This window comes from Elephas maximus, chromosome 22 (assembly GCF_024166365.1).
Source record: "Elephas maximus indicus isolate mEleMax1 chromosome 22, mEleMax1 primary haplotype, whole genome shotgun sequence".
In the NCBI taxonomy this organism is placed as follows: Eukaryota; Metazoa; Chordata; class Mammalia; order Proboscidea; family Elephantidae; genus Elephas; species Elephas maximus.
In genome coordinates, this window is record NC_064840.1 from 80,840,306 (window position 1) to 80,863,945 (window position 23,640).

A 23,640-nucleotide genomic window follows, 5' to 3' on the forward strand; every position below is an offset into this window, starting at 1 on the left:
TTAACAAATTACGCATTTGTCGCCTTCGCGATATATAACCCAAACTGAAAATGACAGAGGAAAAGCTTGGAGCTGATTAACTTACGTGCTGCTATTTGGGGGTACTACTAAGGATTATCAGTGCATAAATATTATTTTCAGAGAAGCTGCCCCCTTTTCATGGCAACCATCATCCATGTTTGTCATTTTAAGGCTAAGAAGAAATAAGAACAGCGATTTTTTTTCCCAGGCGAAGTCATTTTATATTAACTAATTTTTGCAAGTTAAATTCTATTTACCAAGATCTTTAAGGCAGAACAAAATTAAAAAAAAAAAAGAAGAAGAAGAAGCAGCAGCTGTGTCCCACAGAACTTGAGGCGTTCAGTCCTGCCTGGTCCTCTCTTTCACTTACCCAGAGGATTTATAACCCACCAAAGCTAAATATAATGCAGTTAGCCTTCTATCGTCTTTCACATCAAAAAGACTAACGATGGCTTGAGTCATGGCCATTGTTGTTACTTACAGTAATTTCCAGTTCACCTTTTTTATGCCTTAATAATGGCTAATCACAATGGTTAGTCATAAAACACACTCAATCCAACTTCAGTATTCAATCAGCTAAAACAGATTGTAGCTCTTTATAAATGTTGGACTCCGTTGATTGTCACATGTTCTGGGACTCAGCGTTTTTCTAAAGCCACGCTTGGTTGTTTCATTTCACTATCTGATCGCAGCGACTATGTGTCGCTCAGCCAACTCCTTGGCAGTGAGCCATTATTATGGACGAAAAAGAGAGTCAATGAAAGATCAGTCCGTTCAATTACAGGCTGTTTTATTCAACTCAGACCCTCTGGTTCAGGAAGGTGTTAAAATATGCTGTCAAAGGTTGATGAGCACAAAAGTGTTCTTTACCACATCACAGATTTCCAGGTGCCATGAGATTTGGGGCAGCAAGGGTCAAAGGCTAAGCAGGCCAGCATTTGAGGCCGCACCCCCTCCTGCCTTGTCACAGCCATTTTCCTTCCAAAAAAGCATGCATCTCTCGCTGGGGAGAGAGAAATGAGTGCTCAGGGGAACCCAAAGAAAGCATTCTGCAGCCTGGGCTCCAGTGGGAAGTCATTGGTGCTCCCTGGCATAAGAACCTTGGTGTAAAACTCTAGCTCCAAGGTTAAGGAGGGGAAACAGCCTCTTCTACAGAAAAATTCCACCCCACAACTTCCTCATCTGTAAATGACAAGAAAAATAACCATAGGAACAAGAACACGGTGAGATCTTTTAACTTTTTTTTTTTTTTTAACAAAAATGAGTTCTTTCCAGAAACATTTCAAATAATTACAAATGTTTGTACAACTTGAAATCTGTGCGAGACGTTCATGGCACATTTACCAAAGTAAATGAAGTTGATGTGAATGTGTGAATGAAAATATTTTTATAAAGATTTATCTTATTAATTCTGCCAAGTGGAAAGATTCAGAAAGAGAGCTGGCTTGTGTGTATTTTAGCATTCCTCTTTGGTTTTCTTCTGTTGCTCAGAAGAAAAAAATTTTTTTAATGGCTTTACAAAAGTTATAAACCTACATAAAAACTGGAGAACATAATAATTATAGGATTTCAGCTCATTCGGGCACGTTTCAGACTGGGAGTTTAGCGCTTTGATGTTTGGTCCTTTCTCCCAGGTAATAAATAAATAAATAAATAAAATGAAAACCCCTTGGTGGAATCATTATGTCAGCTATCTCTGAAGTACTGACTTCAGTCTTTCTGGGACTAGAGTAAACATGAAGAGTTCTTTAAACACACATGAAATCATCACATTAGAAAACAGTTTTTCTATAAATGTTATTCCTACTTTCCTGAGGAAGAACAGTCGTAATTCTTGTCAATTTTTTCTCTAAGATTAAAGTTATAACTTGTTCCAGATTAAGGATTTTTGTTGTTGTCATTACTGTGACAGGTATAAAGGATTGTTAAAATGGTTCAGTACGGTTATTCATAGAAGCTCATTCTTTCACCGCCTATGTTTATTCCCCCGTTTCTTAAAATGGCGGTGATTTTATTAAGATACTAATGAAAGAAGAGGAAACAGATGGAAGTTCTACTTGAGAAAATACATATAATAAGTTTTTTATCAGCCAGAATCTCATTTCTGACACAAAATCTCTATATTCAAATGAGTCACATTAGAAATTCCTAAAAGTTATGGATGTAGAAGTCAACGGGGGCAGATATGAGATACAGTGTTTGAATTGTCTTATAATATTTTAAATAAGATCATTTCCTTTGCACCTTAGTAAAGCAGAGGGTCAGCAAAAACGAGGAAGACCCTCAATGACATCGATTGACACAGTGGCTACAACAGTGGGCTTAAGCATAGCAATGAGTGTAAGGATGCCGCAGGACCCAGCAGTGTTTCGTTCTGTTGTACATAGGGTCGTTATGAGTCGACAGCACCTAACAACAACAACCTTTGCACCTTAACATTTGGTAGATAAATATGGCATGTGTTCATTTTGCAGAAAATCGTAGACAGGTTTATGCCTGGCTCCTTCTTTAACCAGGTAGTTAATCTCCTAGTAGGTAAAGATGCCTTTATTAACAATATGATGCTGTTAGTTTTGCTCATTAACGGCTTTGTTGTGCACTCTGTGGCTCTGTGTATTTTGTCTGCCATTGTACAGGAATTCAAACCCATTGGTACCGCACACAACAGAAGGGCCCAACCTTTTGTGGCAGCAGCAAACATTGACGACAAAAGACAGGTAGTGAGCGCTTCCTATAACTCACCAATTGGGCTCTATTCAACTAGCAATATACAAGACGCACTTCACGGACAGCTGCGAGGTCTCATTCCTAGTTCACCTCAAAAGTAAGTACTCAACTCAGCTTACGGTCACAATGTTCTTAACGAGACAGTACGGTTTCTTTTCCTTTCAAAAGTCCAGCTCTTGCTGTTTGATTGTCACTTTCCTGGAGGCATGATCAGATTTTGATTTTCAAGACAAGCATCTAGAACATAGTTCTAATGTTCTGCAGCCCAATCGGCCAGTTCCTGAACGTTTAGTGACTAGATGGTCAAAAAGAAGAAGCTGCCCTGGTTCCATCACCCTTCTTAGTCATGTCAATACTTGGTGGTAAACAATTCTCTCTGTAAAATTACCATTAGTTTAATTTTAGCTACAAAAGCTTATTGGTCTTCCACTGAGGGATGTTTTTAACTCTATTTTTTCAGGACGTGAACTACTTTGAACACAAGCATAATGTCCGGCCCAAACCTTTCACAATCCCAGGCCGAAGCAGGTCGTAAAGTCTGAGATTGCGAAGTTTGAAGTGCATGTTTCTTTCATTAAATCCTTACTAATCACCGCGCAAAGTAACTTTGAGGTGTTTGGAGTGACTTTGCTCATTTTGAAAGGTATTTCAGAAGCAAAAGAAACAAACTCGTTTAGCAGAGAGAGCAGCTGTCAAATAACTTCTATTTCCAAGAATAAACGCTGACAAGATCATGAAGCTGTGGGAGTTTGTGAAGTCACCGCGGGTATTTATAACTAGTACCCCTGCTGCTCTGGGGATCCCATCAGGAACACAGTGAACTTTGAGTCAGGTGGACGTGCTCTGTACCAGGTCAGGAAAGCCAGCCAGCGGGAAGGAAAGAGGAAACCAGTCCCTGGTCAGGAGTGGGGAGCAGGTGGCGCCCACGTGGGAAAGCTGGGGTAGTTTTTCTCTTCTTCCCATCCTCCCACTTCAACATATGCCTCTCATTGCGCCCTCAGAGCCCACTGAGAAATCCCGCTAATTCTAACTCTTACATAAAAATAAATTTTCAAAGGAAGAAAGGCCACTTGAAGCAGAATTGTTTCCCTTGGCGGGGAAATCAGGATAAAGACAGAGTAGGGAAGAAGTGAGATCTCTTGGGTCTACCACAAGCTCCGCCAGATGCTGTGCGGTCTGTGCTGACTCATGGCAACCCCGTGTGCATCAAAGTAAAACTGTGCTCCACAGGGTTTTCAATGGCCCATCTTTCTCAGATTACCAAGCCTTTCTTCTGAGGTGCCTCTGGGTGAACTTGAACCTCCAACTTTTTGGTTAGGAGCCAAGCAGGCTAACCTTCGGCACCACCCAGGATAGCAGTGTACAAATTGGAAGAATAATGAGTAAGCTCTTAATGGGTTGTCTGTCAGTCAGAAATGGATCATCTTCAGACAACCCTTTCTGAATGTCTGCTCTAGAAATTCAACCCCAGCCCAAGGGGGAAGAGACTAATGCCCTATATTTTGACACTAGGAAATAGTGACTTGAGGAAACTTCAAACCCACCCCTCTGACTGCAGCTAAATCAACCAGCCCAAAGGAAGGAAGTTGGTGGTCAGACTGGATTGATCCTAACTGGTTGTTGTTGGATGCTGTCAAGTTGATTCCAACTCATAGTGACTAATGTGACAGAGTAGAACTGCTTCATGAGGTTTCTTGGCTGTAATCTTTATGGGAACAGATCGTCAGGTCTTTTCTCCTGTGGAGCCGCTGGGTGGGTTCAAACCACCAACCTTTTGGTTAATAGCCAAGCACTTAACCGTTGCACCACCAGGGCTCCTTCCTAACTGGCTAGGAACATTGAATAATGATCTACATCAGATGTCCCAAACTGGTGGTCCATCAAAACCAAAAGCCAAACCCACTGCCATCGAGTCGATTCTGACTCACAGCAACCCTATGGGACAGAGTACTGCCCCATAGGGTTTCCAAGGCAGTAATCCTTATGAAAGCAGGCTGTCGCATCTTTCTCCCAAGGAACAGCTGATGGTTTGAATTGCTAACTTTTTGGTTAGCAGCCAGGCACTTTAACCACTGTGCCTCCAGGGCTCCTGGTGGTCCTAGGTGGATTAAATTCTCGGGTATGCTTTATTTTACTCTCCTGATGTTTAAAAACTTAAAATCTTTAGATGGGACGTGCAGTCTCCAGCTTCTCAAAATGTCCGTCACTTGTAATTGTGTTATTCCTGGCCCATTTTCATGTGTGTGTGGCCCTCCTGGCCCCTGTAGACATCTGAGTTGATGACCCTGCTGTGGGTGGTCATTCTTCACATATGATTTCCATGTGCAGACCTTTTCATAAGCTAGAGTCAGGGCCAGAGGATTGCCTTGAAATTAGCTGACAACTTCTGTGACGTCAAACCCAGAAAGGAGCTCTTAGGATGAGAAGAGCAGGAGAAAGATGCTAAGGAGGCAATGACCACCAAATAGACCTTTCCTCACTAGAATGTAAGCTCGGTGTCCACAGGGCCCTTGCCTGACTGGGTCAACAGTACACCCCCAGCACCCAGAAATATGGTCAGTAAATAAATGCTCATCAAATAAAGGAATAAAATCCTGAGTACCCAATATTTCCTGAGTGAGTGTCCAAAAGGGCCAGGAGCTACCACCCTTCCCTCATACTCTAAAGTCTGCACAGTCCTTTCTTCCTCCCTGTTTGCTTCCATTCGGTTTCCCTCTGTGTCTTCTTCCTGTTTCTCCACACTCAACAGCTTCTCCACCCACCCCATCCCCAGTAACATAACGCTGAATTAAGAATTAAAATGCGATTTCACTATTGAATAAATACCTATACAGTTTGCAAAAGAAGCATTATGAAATTAATATCCTTGCATCCTTTTGAGGTTAGCATGACTAAGTCCACTAACTTGAGCCTCATGACTTCAGAACGCTAGAATAAAGTGATGCATTAGAGTGACACACATCTTTGGTAAAGACCTAGAACACATTTAATTTTATAAAAATCCAGGGGAAGTTAGAGAAATCGCTTCTTTTGTATTTTAATTTTTATCTGAACAGGGTGATAATGGTAAGCCACTCATAATTTTATGATTTGAAGGTGCCTTCTTAATATAGCTGAGTTTGGAAGAGGAGAAGGAACAGGGATGAGAGGATTTTCTTTAAAAACAAGTACCAGTACTTGTAGAAATGCCTCACCTGCTCTTCCTTTTTCCTGTGCCCCCTCACTGGGTGCTGTAGCTTCTGAATTTCTTGTTCTCACCAAATGACTCCTCATCAAGGTGGGATTTCGATTGACTCCATCCGCGCTGTAACTACACTATTAATGAACAACTTACTCTTTTCTTTAATCAGAAGTAAGTTGGAGGCGCCAAACTGGTAATGTGTTCATCTCCCTGGGGTTTGGCTACTAACTATGATTCTTTTAATTATTTCATCATAATTGACACACCTTAAAAGCCAGCATTTTTGTATGCAAATAAGTAAAACATTAAAACCATAGCTATAATTAAAATAAATACAAGGTATTTTATAGATTCTAATGATATAACACAATTCTGGGGGTGGGTTTTGGACAAAGCGCTTCCAGAAATCTCTAAAAATCTCTGTACGCACCCCAGGGACATTACCTCCCTGTCTGAAGACCTATCAGGGGTAAAGCAGTTGAGTCTATCATCAGCCTCACAGGTGGTCTTGCCAAGTCACTACATCCTCTTCAAGACAGCTCACTGTCACCTCCCTTTCCAGGTCACCAGAAATAGGCCGTGGTGACTCATGGTGATACCCAAGTAACTGGAGTCCCTGAAAACTACTTTTGCAAAGCATCAAATATTTTAGAATCAGCCCAGAAAGTTGTAGACAGTAATTCTTGATGGCTTAGGGTCTATTTCCTAATATCCAATAGACAGTGGGCCCTACATAGAGTGATAAAGGAGCTAAGGAAATAGAAGACACAATCTTTGCTTAAATAAAATTGCGTGCACAAACGTGCATGGATGCAAGAGCACTACTAACAAAGGTCTCTAATTACAATACAAAGTGAGGAGCACACGGAAGCTCTACACTGATCCCAACTTTACCTATTGATAAACAGCCACGGATAAGTGGTCCCCTGGCAATCTGCCTGCCTTGAGCCCTAATCATAAGGCTTTCATGCTTTTCAGAGATGATGATTTTCACTTTTATAAAATCTGTGCTGACTGCATTTATACTGACTACATCTCATTGAATAAAGAGGAAAGTGAACTTTTGTTTGGGGACTTTCTCTACAACAATGCCCGAGCCAGGACTATGTCCAGCACACAGTCGGATGGTTAACAAGTGCTTGTTGGGGCCACTATTTTGAACCAAAGTCTCCCAAGGTGTAACTCAGTGTTTCAAAATCCTAAACTGGAATTTCATAAGCTTCCTTATACTTAGGTCAAAACAATAGGATCCTGAGTAAACTGTACCACAACTGAACACTGACTTTTATCCTTTTACCTTGTGAAATAAATTTCAGGGGTGAGTGTAGCGTTCAGCTGCAAAAAAAATATTGAACAGACCACCTGACAGTTTTGTTTGTCATCTAACAAATCTGCAGACTGAGTTTTTAACAGATTCTAAGCAGTCGGGAAGTGAAGGAGTGTGTCAGTTTTTACCTGCCTAGTCTAAGCTGTATAGATGGTTGAACTGGTTAACACAAGACAAAAAAATTTAAAAATACATTTAGTGACACAGTTGTCCAGACTAATCAGGCTGATTAGCAACAGTGATGAGGTTAAAATAAATCACTGTCAAAATCCTTCTGGTTTTTGCTCTCTCTATGGGGCTGAGGTTAGCATTAGTAGCCCTGGACAGTATAGTAAATGCACACCTGAGACCTGAGAGAACACTGACCTCGAGGTAAGCACACTAGATAAATCCCTTCTGTCTTGACTTTACAGCAAGGCTAGATGGCAGGCGTGGCAGATGCTTACATTAATGCTAATACCTTTTTGGCTTTATCTTGAAGGAATGTGCTTTAAAAAAAAAAAAAATCCTAGTAGATTCTGTCTTCTGGTAGAATGCACCTCTCACGCTGCAGTTAGAATGCACGAGGAAAATGAGTCATTATCATTGGCATGTCTGTTGGCTCCTATCCAGGCTTAAAGAGAATATGAAACCTCCTTAATTGTTTCTAAATTTGCATGACCGGCCTTTCTGAAGTCTTAATAATTCCCCCTCAATATGTCCTTTAAAGGAAATCAGAAAAATGCATGGTAATAAATGTGTGCTTCCAAGTTTTTACATGAAATTACTGTGTCTAAAAGAAGTTTATCTTTGCCCTAGGTAGTGTCTAAAAAGTCAAGATCACCTTATTTGCCCTCTAATCATTTACTTCCAGGTGACAAGCATTTATTGGCTGTTTCCAGAGTCTGAATTAAACTGCTGAACAGTTTTTAAAACTGTATTCTGCACAAAATTAAAGAATTAAAATAGAAATAAATGAAATAGTGGCAATAAACCTTTGCAAAATTGCCTTAAAACAATCTTTACTACATAATCTACAAGTTCCCAATTACTGTTCCTTTAAAGCTCAGCTGAATTACTGAAACATACCTCTTCCCTCTTATTTTGAGATGTTTGGCTCAAATATTTGCCTGAGCCCCAACGCTTCGTACTTAGTTACAATTTGTGAAGGACTGTTCATTAACATTTTAATTTTAAATATTCAACTTTAGAAATGTAAATGGATCCCTAGTCAATGTAACTTCCCGGCATCATTTGTCTGTGATATTGTCAAGTTTAAAATTATTTGACCTATTTCTAAAATGCAAGGATAGTTTCACCTTTTTCTACTTACTTGATATACAACTCTTTCTGCCTTTAACACTCAACATACATAGTGCCCAGGAGAAGAGCCAAAAAATGCAATATTGCCTGCATGTTTTAATTTTGTTAAACCGTTTTCAGTCATGAATTTTTTAAATATCTTCCTTCGTTTTAAATAAATCCTTGCCAGAAATAGTGGCTTTAACTGGACGTAGTTCACCTCCTACTTCTCGCGTCTTCCACTCACTTTCACCTCTCTGTGCTTGTTCTCTGTGTTCGTGTGTCTGGACTGTCTGGGTCCTGTGTCCCCTCTGTGTCGCGTGTCATTAACACAGTGGATGCAGCACTCCCTCCGGTGTTGATGGTGGCAGTGGACGCAGCACCCCCTCTTCTGTCAGCACTCTGAGTACTATCTGCCCAGGTGACTTGAAAGTTGCTGCTAAGATGGCCCCTAACATTCCTTTGGAAATGGAACTCCCTGGTGTGAAGATTGTCCATGCTCAGTTTAACACACCCATGCAGTTGTACTCAGATGACAATATTATGGAAACACTTCAGGGTCAGGTTTCGACAGCTCTAGGGGAAACACCCTCCATGAGGTAATCCGAGTCTTTTTGTACCATGGGCACATTAACTAAACACGTGGGCAATGTCAAGTTGGCTGATGTCTTTTAACATTAAGTCTGAATGGAAACAAAGCTGTGTGGAAAATGTTTTAAAAATACTAATGATTTTTTGCAAGTATCTAAGGCCTGATGATAAAGGAGACTGGAGGAATTAAGTTAGTAGAGCTTTATATGATAGGAATAAAAGGAAATCACGCAAGGGCTAAATGTGTAAGTCTTTCGAAAGCTACAATGGACTTTACAAGGGTCCAGAGTAATACTTCTCAAAAGTGATTTATAACCTAGGACACCCATTATGTCACCTTCTTGGGGTCAAAAATTAGGAAGAGATGCGAAGTTCAGAGATTTATAAAAGATAACACCTCTTCTCTCTCCTAATGGCATCTTGTGGAGAGGTAATTATTTCTCCTTTAAGGCGTTTGCCGTGGCTAAAGATTTACGAGTGAATACCTCAGAAAAGTAATGTAGATATTTAATTTCCATTGATTTCCATTTTGACTAATTTCTTCTTTATGATGAATATTTGTTCAAGGTAACTTTACCATCAAACTTTTTTAGCTAGAAAGATTTATCATAGGATAAAATTTATTATTTCTTTCATTATTACACCATCATTTTTTTTAAATTAAGGTATCATAATGCCTAAGAGTGCTATGTAACAACAGTTAGTAAAGATATCTCTTAGGATAAATGCATTGAACTAATAGTGTAATATACCGCAAAGCCAATTTTCGAAGAATTTTAGATGTATAAAATTATTTTCAAATATGATATGGTAATGAGAATATGTGCAGATAGCAACTATCGTTTCTAGACAATGCAGTTAAATGATATAAGGTAATAAATCATTTAGTGCCTGATAGTATTATCCTGATACAGTGTTACTGCTATCATGAATATATTTGTAGAAAAAAAAAGTTAAAGCCGCTGTCGTTATTGAAAATGATCTATAATGTAGCTATTTAAAATATATAATATAGTCAGTACAACAGGGTTATGTGTGAAAGCTTAAACATTATGTGCTTTCAAACACTGACAAGTTGAACTCCTTTCATTTATTATGGAAATAGTAACTTTGTTATTTCCAGGAATTAACAAAATAAATTAACCTTAAAAACAAAATTAAATCATACACTTTTAGTTTAATATCAAAAATGAATCTGAATTTTACTGACAAATCTGTGATGGAAAATAATCAAATTGGGCTCACTCCTGCACTTTCCATAATGTGTGTTTGTAACCTTTTTTCTGAGAAATAGTGTTCACATCTGGAACTATATATCCATCAGGCACAGATCTTATTTTTAAAAATTATCATTTCCTAACAGTCGCCTTTCACTTGCCCTGCAAAGCGTTTTGCCACATAGAAAATAGCCTCTGTGACTCCCAAGTTAATTACTCAACGACACATTCAAGGCGACCCATGTGAGTACCCAGGTTGTGTTTAAGTATAAAAGAGATCAACTTGAAAGTCCTGCTCAGAGGTCACTGTACACGCAGTGTCCACGCTTTCTGATGCCGTGTGGTGTCTTGACGCCGGTGCCTCTCAACGCTCCTGACGATGCATGGCCACCACTTGTGTGTTTCAGTGAACCCGTGGCCTCTGTGCCCCCCCGGTCTGACGTGTATCAAATGCTCCACCACAGTCAGGATGAGCCTGCTCAGCCCCGCCAGTCAGGCTCCTTCCGAGTGCTCCAGGAAATGGTTAACGGTGAGCCGCCATTGACGTCTGCTGGTGTGTTACGGATAGAGGCCCAGAGGTAGGGGGTGGGAAGGGGAGGCCAGTAAACATACTACCGGGAATGAAAGTCTAAAACTTGTTTTTAGTCAGTAATCCAATGAATCTTTGCTCAGAAGGCTTTGGGTAGTGCGTGGTTTAGGAAAGGAGCTCTCTGAGCAGCCAGAGGTAAGAGGCACCAAGTCCATCCGAGTGGTCAAAGGCTAGCTGAGCTTATTAATCATAAAATCATAACATAGAGTTCAAAGTGGATATTGTAAAATTTCTCACCTTCCCCCTACACTCCAGAGTATCATACCATCCTCATCAGAATAGAAAACAACAGTAACAACTTCATCTGTCAGTTCGTGGTAGTGCGGTGGTTTGCATGTTGCTGGAAGCTACACAATACCAGCAGGGTCACCCATGGTGGAGAGGCTTCGGCAAAGCTTCCAGACTAAGACAGACGAGGAAGAAAGGCCTAGTGATCTACTTCTGAAAATTAACCCGTGAAGACATTATGGATAGCAGCTGAACTTAAACACAGCAACGATCATGAAGGTGCCACAGGACCAGGCAACCTGTCGTTCTGTTATACATAAGGTCATAAGGTCGCTATGAGTCGGAGCCAACTGAACGGCACCTGACAACACACTGAGCCCCTACGATGCCCAAAGCTGTGCTAAGTACCTGGCACAGGTCATCTCATTTAATCCTCACAGTAACTCAGCGAGACAGGAACTGCTATTTTGCCCGTATAACAAATGGGGAAACGGAGGCGTAGAGGTGGACTAGTCCAAGGCCATACAGCCAGTGAGAGCCGAGTGGGGTCTCCAGCCCACTGCTGCTGTCCTCAGGGGTCACACGCTTCCGAGTGCTTTCCACCCCCAAAAGCCGTGTACTGTTCGTTAAACGCCGCAGAAAAATACAGAACGTTCACGGCTCCCTCCAACAACAGCAGATCTTTTAACTAATTCCTTTCTGTACGACCCTCTATTCAGAACAGTCTCTTATGCTTGACTCAACCCTGCTCCTTCTGAGATGGTAGGGCAGGCGCATCTTAGGACTTCAGGTGAAAGTGCACACGTTAAAATAGAAGCCAAGTACAGACTGTAGCCAGCTGCTCCCTGGCCATAAATGGAAACGCTTTGTTTTCCAGATGACCGTCCTGCTGGAACGCGGAGTGTGAGAGCTCCAGTTACAAAAGCCCATGGTGGTGCTGGTGGCGCGCAGAAGATGCCGCTCTGTGACAAATGTGGCAGTGGCATCGTGTAAGTGTCCTTCCTGACCCAGGAATTTACCGTAAATCCTGGAGCCAGCTCTCTAGTCTTTATACCTTGAGACTTACATGTAAAAGACGGTTATGAAAAAACCACATGTATCATTTAATTGCCACAACACTCGGCACGTCTAAGGATCCAGCTCTAAAACTGGCATGTAACATGAAACAGCAATCTTGACTTTGAGTTTCAGATATACTCTGGTGAAAAAAGAAACTGGCCCCAAAGCACGTTAAAAATCAATCTCAAGAATCAGAACTTTCACATCAAAAAGCTGCCCCCTTGTTGGTGTACAGTCTTTGAATACTTCCTTTTCTGCATAAACCCCAAAAAACAAAGACAGGAGCCGTCAGGTTGTTAATGAAAACACATTTATCTTTACCCAGTTTCTTAAGCTGCACAAATGTTAAAGTATAATTTAAAAATACAGTCAACTCCCATTTCGAGGGACTTTACGTTTAAATGGCCACATTTGCTAGTTCAAATCTTCAGGTGAACCAGATAATGCTAACCTCTCCATGCTCTATGTCCTCCATGGCCACTTCTGCCAGCCATCTACTCTATGCCTCCGCCATTGGCTCACACACTGAGGCGCCATCTGTCCAATTAGCCAGGATACAACCCCAGGAAGGCTGAGGGAGATAAGCCTGGGTAGAGGAAAGGAAAAAGCAGGGCAAGGGAGCTCAAGAGCAGAGAGAGCACCCATAAAATACGATAGAATATGATGTTACCAAAGGCCAAGTGTTGCTTCTAAGGTGGAGTAAACCGTTTTGACAGTAGAGGCAATTCCTCCCACCTTGAGGAAGTTCCATCCCTGCTCTTTGATCTGTTCTGTGTTCCATAGACAAGAGCCTGAACCACTAAAAGAGAAACCAGTGTAGCTGTGTAGACAACAATCTTGGTCAAAATCGGAATCCTTCACAAAGAGAGGTGTTTGTCTTATCCGTATCATGTCTCCCTCTTTCAAAGAAACTGTGGGGAAAGATCACAAAGTAGGAGTCTACAAGTTATTCTATAAACTACTTGTTCAAAAGTCTGAGAAGTATTCATACATAAACATCAGAGAGAAGCTCGAGGTGGCTTATGACAGTGATCTTGTATTTCCCTGACAATGACACAGAGCTTCACAGCTGTGCATGGTTCTACAGCTGGAGGCCATGCTTCCTGAATGTGAAACAGACAACATCTCCCTTATCTGCAGTGTTTTCTCCCTCTGCATCCTATTTTTGCTTTTGTGGTTTTTACTTGACCTCGTTTTCCTCGCAGTGGTGCTGTGGTGAAGGCACGGGACAAGTACCGGCACCCAGAGTGCTTCGTGTGTGCTGACTGCAACCTCAACCTCAAACAGAAGGGCTACTTCTTCTTGGAGGGAGAGCTGTACTGTGAAGCCCACGCACGAGCCCGCTCCAGGCCCCCCGAGGGCTACGACACAGTCACCCTTTATCCCAAAGCTTAAGTCTTAGGCAGACGGGCTCGCAAGTGCTCACCCACACGCATTTACACGGGGAGACATTAATGGCTTTGGCCAGGAGCACAGCAAACTGTCGCCTCCAACTCTAAAGCTGAGGCTTTTAAACATTTATCTTATCGTGTATTGAGGAATGAGAATGGGAGGCAAACGCCTGCTATATGATGAAAAACATACATTTAATTACGCTTTGCAACTCTTTTAATCTTTGGGGCTAGCAATAACTTCATGACATTTGAAGCAATAATTTTTTGTATGTTATACTCCAAAATTTACACTGATATTATGACAACCAAACATGTAAGCATCAAGATACTTTTGGGAGTCTAATTGCCTTTCCTTAACAAATTCAGCAATTGTAGTAACTGCCAAGTAACAGCCTTGTGTTGTAGCACAATCTGCAGTTGTCTGTATCTGTTTTAACTCCTACGGTGCATGTTAGGAAGAAATCCCCTGGATTTCTTTAGTTTCATATTAAAAATCATACCACTGGATGCAACGTATGTAATAAATGCATAAAGCGTTTTAAAAACTACCTAAGGACGTGGTACTCAGTGAATTCAGATAAAGTAAGCATTCCAACGAAAAGCCCAGTCATATCTTGACGTTTACACTAACTCAGATACTTTAAGAAAAATGTGGTGTCTTTAGTTTCTATAACTCACTTACAATTTCTCATGAGCCCCCGATTTCTGCTGATAGGATGGGGAGTTTAAATTTGCTAGTTAAAGGTAATTCAGCCTTTTTCAGATAAAACAGTTTCTTTTGCTTTAAAATGGTCTCTTTTAATTTTAGTGTCTCTTTCAGATGAACACTCAGTCAAGTTCAAGGTTCAAAGTCCGCCAGGGCTGTTTCTCTGTGCTCACAGGTTCAGCACCACCTCCCCCTCCTTCTCAGGGTGTCCCTCCAGGCCAAGGAGTTGAGGGGGCCTCCTGAGGAAGGAAAGGGCGCTGCTGGTCTCTGGGGGTCCTGCATGTATCCACTGCTGAAATCCATGATTTCACCTGTTGTCTGTTTTCCAACGTGGCATCTCCAACGAGAGCTCCATCTGGGCCCTGGCCTAGGCACTCTGCCATGCAGGCTCTGCCTCAGGTCACCTTGCCTCTCACTCTGGTGGCCCTGTGGCAATGTCCCCGTCTTGGTTATCTAGTGCTGCTATAACAGAAATACCACAAGTGGATGGCTTTAACAAACAGAATTTTATTCTTTCATAGTCTGGTAGGCTAGGAGTCCAAATTCAGGGTGCCAACTCCAGGGGAAGACTTCCTCTCTCTGTCAGTTCTGGGGGAAGGTCCTCATCATCAATCTTCCCCTGGTCTAGGAGCTTCTCAGCTCAGGGACCCCAGGTCCAAAGGACACACTCTGCTCCTGGCTCTTCTTGTTTGGTGGTAATGAGGTCCCTCTCCTCTCCGCTTGGTTCTCTCTTTTGTATCTCAAAAGAGATGGACTCAACATACAACCTAATTCTGTAGATTGAACCCTACCTCCTTAACGTAACTGCTTCTAATCCCATCTCATTAACATCATAGAGATAGGATTTACAACACATAGGTAAATCACATCAGATCACTAAGTGGTGGACAACCACACAATACTGGGAATCGTGGCCTAGCCAAGTTGACACACATTTTGGGAGGACACAATTCAATCCATAACAGCCTCCAACTTGCTTCTCTCACCTACTTTCCATGTTCCTCCCTGGAGACACATGAGAAATTCTGAAATTGTCCCTCCAAGTACAAGCTGAGGGTCAGCAAGGTGGGGAGGTGGGAACTGTCCCAGCCTCTGGCTCTCTACTGTCCACAGGGTCATTCTAGCTTTCCTGCCTTGGGCAAGCATTCTCCTGCCAGAATCCCAAATGGAAAATGAGGCACAAGCTTTATGGCTCTTGGATTCTCCCAAACTTAACTGATTGTCTCTGACACCTGCCTGTCCAGGGTTTTGACCCAGTGCAAGGAGCCAGAACACCTGCCTGACTGCTATAAACATTTGAGATTACAACCCTGGACCAAAACATAGATTCGTTAAAGAGCTGGTTTTAAAAAATAAGAAGCATTTCAGATCAAGGAAATGGATGTAACAAAAAAAATTACATTATTTTAAAATATTTTGCTCTGAGAAGGATAAAACTTTAAAAAATAAGAATAAAGGATTTTTTTAAGGTAAAAACCTTCGAGAATAGGAAAAAGAAGAACCAAGGCAACAATTACACCAGAGGTGCCACTTCCTCGGTGCTGCTCAGCCTACCCTTCCTGCACCTGGGGCTCCAGCTGTCGCTTCCAAGTTCCCAAAGCTCCCAACCAAGACCTCTCCATAACATCTGAGGCAGACGAATGGTAACTGATTTAGAAAACCTGAGAAAGTTAAAACCTAAAGTCCGTAAACCCATTGCCGTCGCGTCAATTCCAACTCATAGCGACCCTATAGAACTGCCTCATAGGGATTCCAAGGAGTGGCTGGAGAACTTGAACTGAATATTTTGGTTTGCAGCTGAGCTCTTAACCACTGCACCACCAGGGCTCCGAAACTCAAAGCAGCAGTGAGGAAAACTGAAAATGAATCTAACTTACTCTCCAAAATGAGAATTGATCAGACCAGGTATTTCTGGACTAGAGGACAAAGGTGAAGCTCATAAAAGGAGGACTGGGAGGAAGCTGTAAAATGGTATATGAGCCACATTTTATGCCTCTGGGGCTCACTTAAAAAGCAAACGAACAAACAAACCTGTTGCTGTCAAGTCAATTCCAACTACTAGGACAGAGTAGAACTGCCCCATAGGGTTTCCAAGGAGCACCTGATGGATTCAAACTGCCCACGTTTTGGTTAGCAGCTGAATTCTTAACCACTGCACCACCAGGGTTTCCTCTGAACCTCACAGGTAGTACGTTATTCTGTTTCTAATGCATTTGGCGTCAAGATGGGTCCCTTTTGAAAATCATGAAACTCAGCAGACTGGAGTTGGAGCCTATCGTTGTGTCAGTTGGGCATTCTATCAGGTGATGCTTCCTGGCTGTGTTAGTTTTGTAAACATTTGCCTTTTTCCTCTTTATTTCTGTGAGATGAGGCTTGCAAGCACGAGTATGACTTTCCTATGTGATAGTTAGGGAAACCTGATGAGTTTGTTTTGGTTTTTCTGTGTCATATTTGGAAAACCAAAGGTTCCGCATGTAACCTAATGGAAAGGCGCTCACAACAAATTATTTGTCTAGTTTCCACTGGTATACCGTCGTGTTACTGCCCTCATTGGTGGATTGTACTACCACGTCATACTTCTCAAAATCCATGTTACAACCAAAAATTTAAACACACTCAATTAGTAAACATGCATTCCAGTACTGAAAACACAGGCCATCAAAATATTAAAATAAAACATCAGTAATGAAAGGGTTAAGAAGTATTTAAAAACTAGAACAGCCCCCCTGCAACACACACACACACACACACACACACACACACTGCACAGAAATCCTGCTAGGTAATACATGGAGAAGGTAAAACAAAGTGTCTCTGGACTGGAAGACAAGGCACAGAGCTGAGTGGGTGCTGTACCAAAAAGAGGTTAAATTAACTAAGTATAAAAGAGTCACGAGAAAAGTGTACATGAGACACCGTACTATACATGTTAGACATGAAACAATGTTTCTTTAAAATTGTTTTATTTCATATGTAGGAGAGTACATAATGGAAACCCTGGTGGCATGATGGTTAAGAGCTACAGCTGCCAACCAAAAGATCGGCAGTTCAAATCCACCAGGTGGTCCTTGGAAACTCCACGGGGCAGTTCTACTCTGTCCTGTAGGGTCGCTGCTGGGAGTCAGAATTGACTCCACGGCAGTGGGTTTGGTTTTGGGGGGTTAGAGTACATAATGAACTGCTCAAGTTCAAATATTCCATAAAGAGCTTTTGATATTTTTTTTAAAAAAAATAGTATGATTCTAATCTGAAATTAAGGGAGATGCCACTTAAATTTGATAATTCAGACTATGTGGCTAAAATCTGTGACGCATACCCTAAAATTGCATGATCATTGTTTTGAAAAAAAAAATTCTTTTGACAATTAAATCATAAATTCGAACATGAAAATTAGAGGAATTAACTACAGAACTAGTAAAAAATGGATGTGATGTGGAAAAAAGTTTCAATGTATAAAATACAGAATGAAAATAGCAATGTTGAAATGAAAAGGAATTAAAACATTTTAAAAAAATCAAGTTAGAAAGCAGTATTTCCCCCATACTAGCATTCTTTCCCTCAATGTCTTTCAATAATAAATTCACAGCATCTTCTATATAGGAATTCAAGCCATGCACAGCGAATACCAAGTAGTCTTGATTTAGCTCACAAAACAACATATTTTCTTAAAAAACAGACTAGTCACTATGTTTAGATTTACAGACTTATTAAAAGTTAACAATGATCATTGAGACTACTCATGGTTAGGAATTGGCCTTCTATGAACTTTTGACTCAAGATTAGCTAAATTGCTGTTTTTTCAGAATAAACATAGGATGGAGCTGCTAGACCCTCTATCAATTGCATGATTGATGGAATAAAAACCAGTTCTCACTATCACACATTCTTGCACCTGAGTAAGCAGAGGAAAGCTTAATAGTTAAATGCGACCTGCAAATGGTTTACTTATCTCCATGTAAGATAATCTAAAATTTGTCAGTCCCTGAAATTAAGGGAGATGCCACTTAATTTGGCATCTCCCAACATGGGAACACTCCAAGACATGCAAAATGGAGCTTGGATCTCATCTGTTAGCAAATTTAGCTGCAAAAGTTCGTCAGGTGGTCCTCTGAGCAGAGTTTTCTTTCTTTCCCAGGAAACTATTACTTATAACTATTACTTTTTATTATCATATCATCATAGCATAACATTGTTTTTTTACTCGTATTGTCTGTATCTTAAGTATAAAAAAGAGTTTGAAGAAAGGTAAGGGTGTTCAGATAATTCAAGCAAATAAACCACTTGCCTGACCTACGTGACTATTTCAAAGCTTTTTCTGAATAATCCCAGTACTTCTCTCCAGTGTCTACCACTTTGGAGAGTACTTCACACATATTTATTGAGCACCTCCCAAGTAAGAAATGTTGAAGACTACATACAACTTCAAATGGGTTTTTGAATACTTTTGTCTATATTTACAAATGTACATTTCAAAACTACTTTAAAATGCTTTGTGTAATTTATTTTACAGTACTTATTTTTTTTTATAAGCAATGATTGCTTTATCATGATTACTTAATTTCAGATTTTTTTTTTTTAGCAATTTTATCAATCATTCCTTCCAGAAGAACATAAAATCAGGATTGACACTGGCTTTTTAATTACCTGGAAACTTTGTCAAAATATTCAGATTATATTCAACAATGTGTTTTCTTTTCTCTAGAAATAATGCATGTCAGCATATGGGAAAGCATAACTCTGTTTCCATTGTTGAAAAATAATATAATACTGTGAGAACCTAATTGCCACCCCTAATGTAAATATTAAGGAGCCCTGGTGGCACAATGGTTAAGTGCTCATCTGCTAACTGAAATGTTGGAGGTTCGAACCCACCCAGGGGCTCTACAGGAGAAAGGCCAGGCGACCTACTTCCATAAAGATTAAAAAAAAAAAAGTTGCTGTTGAATGAATTCTGACTGACAGTAACCCTACAGGACAGGGTAGAACTGCCCCATAAAGTTTCCAAAGAGCACCTGGTGAATTCGAACTGCTGATCTTTTGGTTAGCAGACACAGCTCTTAACCACTACGCCTTACAGCCTAGAAAACCCTATGAGGCAGTCATACTCTGTCATGTGGGGTCACTAGATGGACTAGATGGCACCTAACAGCGAACAACATCATGAGCATCATGCATTAATAGATTCTAAATTAAGATTATATCATGTGCCAAATATTTAATTTGGAATGAAACCTATTTTATTCATTGATTTCTTTTCCCCCATAAATTATATATTTTTATTTTATAAAAACTTTCCCGTTTTTATTTCAGCAAAAATCACTAATTATATTGTTATAATGAAGATTTTCATATAATTTACACACTATAGATGGCAAATAAGACATTTCTTGAGTTATCATAGTTCTTAGTTTTTTTATTAATTTCAAGTTGGAGACACTTTGCTCTGCTGAGGCAGTCGTTGCCTGGTACACAACTTACCTGTTTCTGCACCAAGAGCAAAATTACTTTGGGAGTTTGAGAACCATCTCTCATGAGGCTGAATTCCCATTGCACCTCGTATTCTGAAGTATACAAGTGGGAAAAGCACAGCTGTGTAGTATTCTTCATATGCTAAGTGCTAAGGTGTGCACGTACCTGTGGTTCACCAAAGTATCAAGGTGAGACAACAAGGTCACACGCAAGAGTCTGCACTGCGTACCATCTTGCCACAGGTGCCACTTGCTCAGCACTGCTCATCCTACCCCTGCATGCACGAGGCTCCACTTGCTGCTGTCTGAGTTCTCAAAGCACCCAACCAAGCCCCCTCCAGACCTGAAGATTCAAATGGATTCATCCATTATTATCTAATTAAAATGGGTTTTGAGGTCTATTTCATCATATTAAGTAATGATGATATCATTAGGAAGATTGCTGTGGAAAGAGCTCTGGGTACAGACCATAAGAATCTGGATTCTAATAGCAGCCATGCCACTGGGCTTCAGCTTCCTCGTCTGCAAAATAAGGGAGATGGGCTGGATGACATCTGGGACCATTAACGGTTCAAGCATTCAGCGATCTGTATTTGGTATTATCCTCATCAGTGTTGACTGGACTGGCCGTCCCACTTGATGAGGCTATGCTGTCAACGTGGCCAAGTTCTTGGTTCAGTCCAGAAGTTTCCTTCTGCTCTGTGCTCAGAGATACCATCTCTGACTCATGTCATGGCTCATAATTGACATGAAGCAAGGAATGTGGGTTTATTATTGCAAATTCATTAGCTGCATTGGAAGTACACATTAATGACATCTTTATACAGCAACAAACACTTATTATTAATGAGTAATAAAGCAGGCTGCGTTGGCGCTCCTCAAGTGTCTAAAGTCCAGAAAGCAGTGTAGCATCAGGAAGAAGGTGGCTCGTGTACTGAGAGTCTAGAAGAAACTACAGAGACTCAAACTGACAAACACCTTCTCACCTTCAGCAAACTTCGCAAATGAAACGCTTATCTGACCTAAATGCCTTGTCACAGGGAAAGTGAGTGCCCTGTTCTATGGCTCTGCATCAGCTCTACAAAATGACCAACATTTTACATATTCAGAGAGACTGTTAGTCCTTGTTTTTGGTCCAAATCATCCCCGTTACTCTATTCCTCAGAAGTTCTCTCTGCAACTTATTTTTCTACTCAGTCTCTTTTTGCCACTAACTTTTTTCTCAGCCTACAAACATGCTAATTATTCCACTCCATCCTAAAGATATCTCTTTCCCTACCACCCGTTCCTTCTCAAGCTACCTAGATATTTCTCTCTATCTCTTTAGCACACCAGACCTCGTAGTGTACAGACTTTCTCAGTGTCCTCACGGTGCCACCCAATAAGTTCTCTTAAAAGTGGTGTTAGGGATTGAATTGTGCCCCCCAAAATGTGTGTCAACTTGGTTAGGCCATGATTCCCAGTATTGTGTGGCTGTCCACCATGTTGTCATCTGATGTGATTTTCCTATGTGTTGTAAATCCTATCTCTATGATGGTAATGGAGGCCTCGTGGTGTAGTGGTTGAGCACTCGGCTCCTAGCCCAAAGGTCGGCAGTTGGAATCCATCAGCCGCTCCTTGGAAACCCTTCATGGCACTTCTGCTCTGTCCTATAGGGTCGCTGTGAGTCAGAATCAACTCTACAGGCCACAGGTTTGGTGTTTGTTGTTTTTTATGATGTTAATGAGGCAGGATTGGAGGCAGTTATGCAAATGAGGCAGGACTCAATCTGCAGTATTAGGTTGTATCTTGAGTCAATCTCTCTTGATATATAAAAGAGAGAATCAAGCAAAGAGGAAACAGATCTCATTACCCCAAAGCAAGAAGAGCCAGGAGCAGAGTGTGTCCTTTAGTCGCCGGTTCCCTGTGCTGAGAAGCTTCTAGACCCAGGCAAGACTGATGACAAGGACCTTCCCCCAGAACTGACAGAGAGAGAAAGTCTTCCCCAGGAGCTGGTACCCTGAATTCAGACTTCTAGCTTCTTAGACTGTGAGAGAATTAACTTCTGTTCGTTAAAGCCATCCACTTGTGGTATTTCTGTTACAGCAGCACTAGATGACTTACACAAGCGGCAATCAACTTTCTAAAAGCTGCCGGCTATTCCTCATGAGTTGTGAATTCATTCTCTTATATAGATGAAGTCAGGTTAAAATTAACACTGAAAGCAGATTAGAGAAGGCTGGGTGTAGAGTTGCTTGCATTTGGATCAAATCTGTGAGCTATCGAAGGCCCACTACGCAACCAGAGCTTCCGAAGTCACATGGGGGCCCCTCTCTGAACAAATCACCAGCCTTAGGGCAGTTGCCCACATTTGTTCTACCCTCGGGGTGGTTTGGCTGTTTTTCACACTGCCATGGATCTCAGCTATAATTAATGACAGCCTTGGGAGCTCAGGTTTAAAAAAAGATTTTATGAAGCTAAAAGAAAAAAATTTTAGTCTGGTAATAAGTTGCTAAGAATAGATTTGACTAGCTTGTTTTTGTGCAACACTCCTGAATTTGTTCCAGATTCTTGAATCCACAGCTGTTGGTCACCAGGTGAAAGCGGGTTCTTTAAAAGAAGCTTCTATTTCCTGTAAGGAATATGCTCCTTGGAACAATCGTGTACATGAGACCAAAAGGGCAACATCTGCCCAAAAGCAAAGATGAAAAGGCAAGAAGGAACAGGAAAACTGGACCAATGGAAATGGGGAACGCAGGGTGCTAATGAAGAGACTGCTGACACACTGGGGGGACTGCAACCAGTGTCATGAAACAATTTATATACAAATTATTGAATGGGAAAGAATGTACCCCTCCACCCTTTCTGGCTTTATTATTCTTGTAACACCCATCTGATGTACCAGATATCCTTAACTATCTATTGTCTGTTTCCTTCCATCAGGATTTAAGCTTCTTGAGGCAGAATATTTTTTTGTCTGTTTTGATTATTGCTCTATCCTCAGTGCCTTGGGCGGACACCCACAACGAAAGGTGCTAGAAAATTAAAAAGAAAAAAAAAGCTACTATTGGAAGATTTTGAAATATCATGACTCATAGATTTTTTTTTTTTTAATTTATCAATACAGATTTTAATTCCATTCTTTAGCAATGAACTTCACAGTTAAAGCCAAAGACTCTTTTGAGGGCAGTTGGTGGATCGACTGGCATATGTAACCAGAGAGAACACATTGCCTGTCCATCTGATGTGAAGCCAAAGGAAATAAAAGCATAGTCTTGCCACATGGAGAAGACAACACAGGGGACGTGGCGTACCATACCTGGAAATAAACTTTTAGCTCTAGCATTAATTACGTTTATGGTTCTGCTATAATTTTACAGGAGCTTGGAAACTCTGATGGTGTAGTGGTTAAGTGCTAAGGCTGCTAACCAAGAGGTCGGCAGTTCAAATCCGCCAGGTGCTCCTTGGAATCTCTATCAGGCAGTTCTACTCTGTCCTATAGGGTCGCTATGACTCGGAATCGACTTGACAGCAGTGGGATTTTTTTTTTTTGGTGATGCAGTGGTTAAGCGCTGGGCTGTTAACCAAAATGTCCCCAGTTTGAACCCACTAACTGCTCCATGGGAGAAAGATGGGGCAGTCTGCTTCCGTGAAGAATACAGCCTTAGATACCCTATGGGACAGTTCTACTCTGTCCAATAGGGTTGCTATCAGTTGGAGTTGACTCGATGGCAATGGATCTATTTTCTACAATTTTATAACATTTGATGAAATATTAACCTACCTTGTAGAACTTATTTTTTTTTTTTAAAGCTTTAAAATAAGCTGATATGGGCAAAACAAAGGTTTCAGAATTGGGAAGTCTAACATTA

The 23,640-nt window shown here is 41.0% G+C and overlaps 1 protein-coding gene across 3 annotated transcripts in view; it reads left to right on the forward strand.

The window, feature by feature from the left end:
- Positions 1-23,640, forward strand: part of PDLIM3 (PDZ and LIM domain 3) — a 45,992-nt gene that overhangs the window by 18,150 nt on the left and 4,202 nt on the right. Inside the window, exons 4-8 of one of the 3 annotated variants that reach the window (XM_049866258.1) lie at positions 3,209-3,276; positions 8,873-9,136; positions 10,753-10,874; positions 12,040-12,151; positions 13,427-22,889. In XM_049866258.1, the coding sequence (XP_049722215.1) occupies positions 3,209-3,276; positions 8,873-9,136; positions 10,753-10,874; positions 12,040-12,151; positions 13,427-13,616 (756 nt within the window). In that variant the 3' untranslated portion in view covers positions 13,617-22,889. Of the gene's footprint in view, positions 1-2,657; positions 2,846-3,208; positions 3,277-8,872; positions 9,137-10,752; positions 10,875-12,039; positions 12,152-13,426; positions 22,890-23,640 lie in introns of those variants that run through there. The other 2 variants (XM_049866256.1, XM_049866257.1) reach the window with 2 other exon arrangements.